Source organism: Emiliania huxleyi, assembly GCF_000372725.1.
Source record: "Emiliania huxleyi CCMP1516 unplaced genomic scaffold EMIHUscaffold_321, whole genome shotgun sequence".
NCBI lineage: Eukaryota > Haptophyta > Isochrysidales > Noelaerhabdaceae > Emiliania > Emiliania huxleyi.
In genome coordinates this window covers 100,723-102,190 of record NW_005199591.1, presented here as the reverse complement: position 1 = coordinate 102,190, position 1,468 = coordinate 100,723, and the positions used below count along the sequence as shown (strand labels likewise).

Genomic DNA, 1,468 nt, shown 5'->3' with positions numbered 1-1,468 from the left:
TAGGTAGGTAGGTAGGTAGGGGCACCGCAGGGGCCGGCCAGGGTTTTTGCAGAATTTCAGCATGAGTGTCGCCCCAAGCAAAAAGTACACACACCTGTTTTCGCGCCATTTTTTGCTTGCTTGTTTTCATGTCTTTTTGAAGCGATTTTTTACTTGTTTTCATGGGAATTCGGCGTTGGTACTTGCGGCCATACTTGCGGCCATGCTATCACGTCTTGCGACATCCTTTCGGCGCTGCTGACCGTGCCATGCTGCTCAACTGACCGCCTGCATAGCTCGCGGCCTTAGTCTTCGGCATTCAGTGACGACCTGATCGTACGGCAAGTAGGAAGGTGTCCTTCCAGCGCGTGCACGCTTCTGACGCAATGCGCGTCACAAACTGCCTCGGATCAGCTGCTGGCACTCTCGAGGCTATGCCTACACAGCCTCGCGCGCATGGGCAGTCAAGAGGGACCATGCACCTTCTCAGGACAGCGCCGGTGCCTCTCTCTTGGACCGGCAAACGTGGTGGTCTTGTGTCACCAATGTGGGACCAGTGCGGCATCGCGCCGATTGACAGCTCTGAAACTGCGCCTCACCACTGACCGGGAAGGCCGCCAAGTGGGTCAGCACCGGTCGCACATTGTGGCAGCAGTCAGCGCGCATGTCTGATAGCTAGAGCAGCAGCATCAGGGTCGCAGGGTCGGATCGTGTCAAGCCTCTCGCCCGGCCGGCCGCGTGCAGACGTCGGCCTGTCTGCTGTCTCGTGTCTCTGTCTGGAGTGATCTGTCGGCGGTCAGTACGACCGATCAGGTCGGAGTTTTCTTATGATTGGAGGGTCTATCTGCATGTACTCCTCGAGATCTCTCCAAATCTGCCCTCTAACCAACCGTAACCATTCGGGAAGTCGGTGCTCTGAGCGACTCTGAGCGCCGGAGCTCCGTTTCCGCACTGCGGCGCGGCGCATGGTGCCTCCGGGGAACCCCGCCTCCCCCCAGAGACGGCGCATCCGGGAATCAAGTTGGTGCCGGCTGGCCACGCCGGGCGCCGGGGGGGCGCGTCTTGTGGTTTTTTCACCTCTGAAAACTTTCGCTGATTGCGGAAAACTGAACAGGTTTTCTCATCGAGGCGACAGAGGCGACCCCCCCCCCCCCCCCGGACGCCTCCCATGATGATCATGATGTCGCCCCCGCTGCGCGCGGTCGCGAGAGGCGGGTGGTGGGCGCGGCGTGTCGATTAGATCGCGACCGCCTGGAGCTTCTCGGCGAGGGCGAGCTGCGCGCGGGTCAGGTTGGCAAGGTAGACGGCCACCAGCATGTCCTGCACCTGCGAGCTGAACACCTTGCCAAAGGCGTTCGGAGGCAGCGCCGGCGCCGCCGCCATCGCCGTCTGCAGCAAGCCGATCAGCTCGGCGTCGCGCGGCTTCGCACCGCTGGCCACCTGCCGGGGTGCGGCGCGCGCGCGTCGGGCACCCCCCCCCCGGGACAGG

General features: G+C 62.4%; 1 protein-coding gene across 1 annotated transcript in view; it reads right to left on the bottom strand.

The window, feature by feature from the left end:
* Positions 1–1,215: 1,215 nt before the first annotated feature.
* EMIHUDRAFT_241024 (hypothetical protein) overlaps positions 1,216–1,468 on the bottom strand; it is a gene marked incomplete at both ends in the record, with an annotated part of 1,805 nt that continues 1,552 nt past the window's right edge. Inside the window, one exon of the mRNA XM_005773945.1 lies at positions 1,216–1,401. Within this exon, the coding sequence (XP_005774002.1) occupies positions 1,216–1,401 (186 nt within the window). The remainder of the gene's footprint in view (positions 1,402–1,468) is intronic.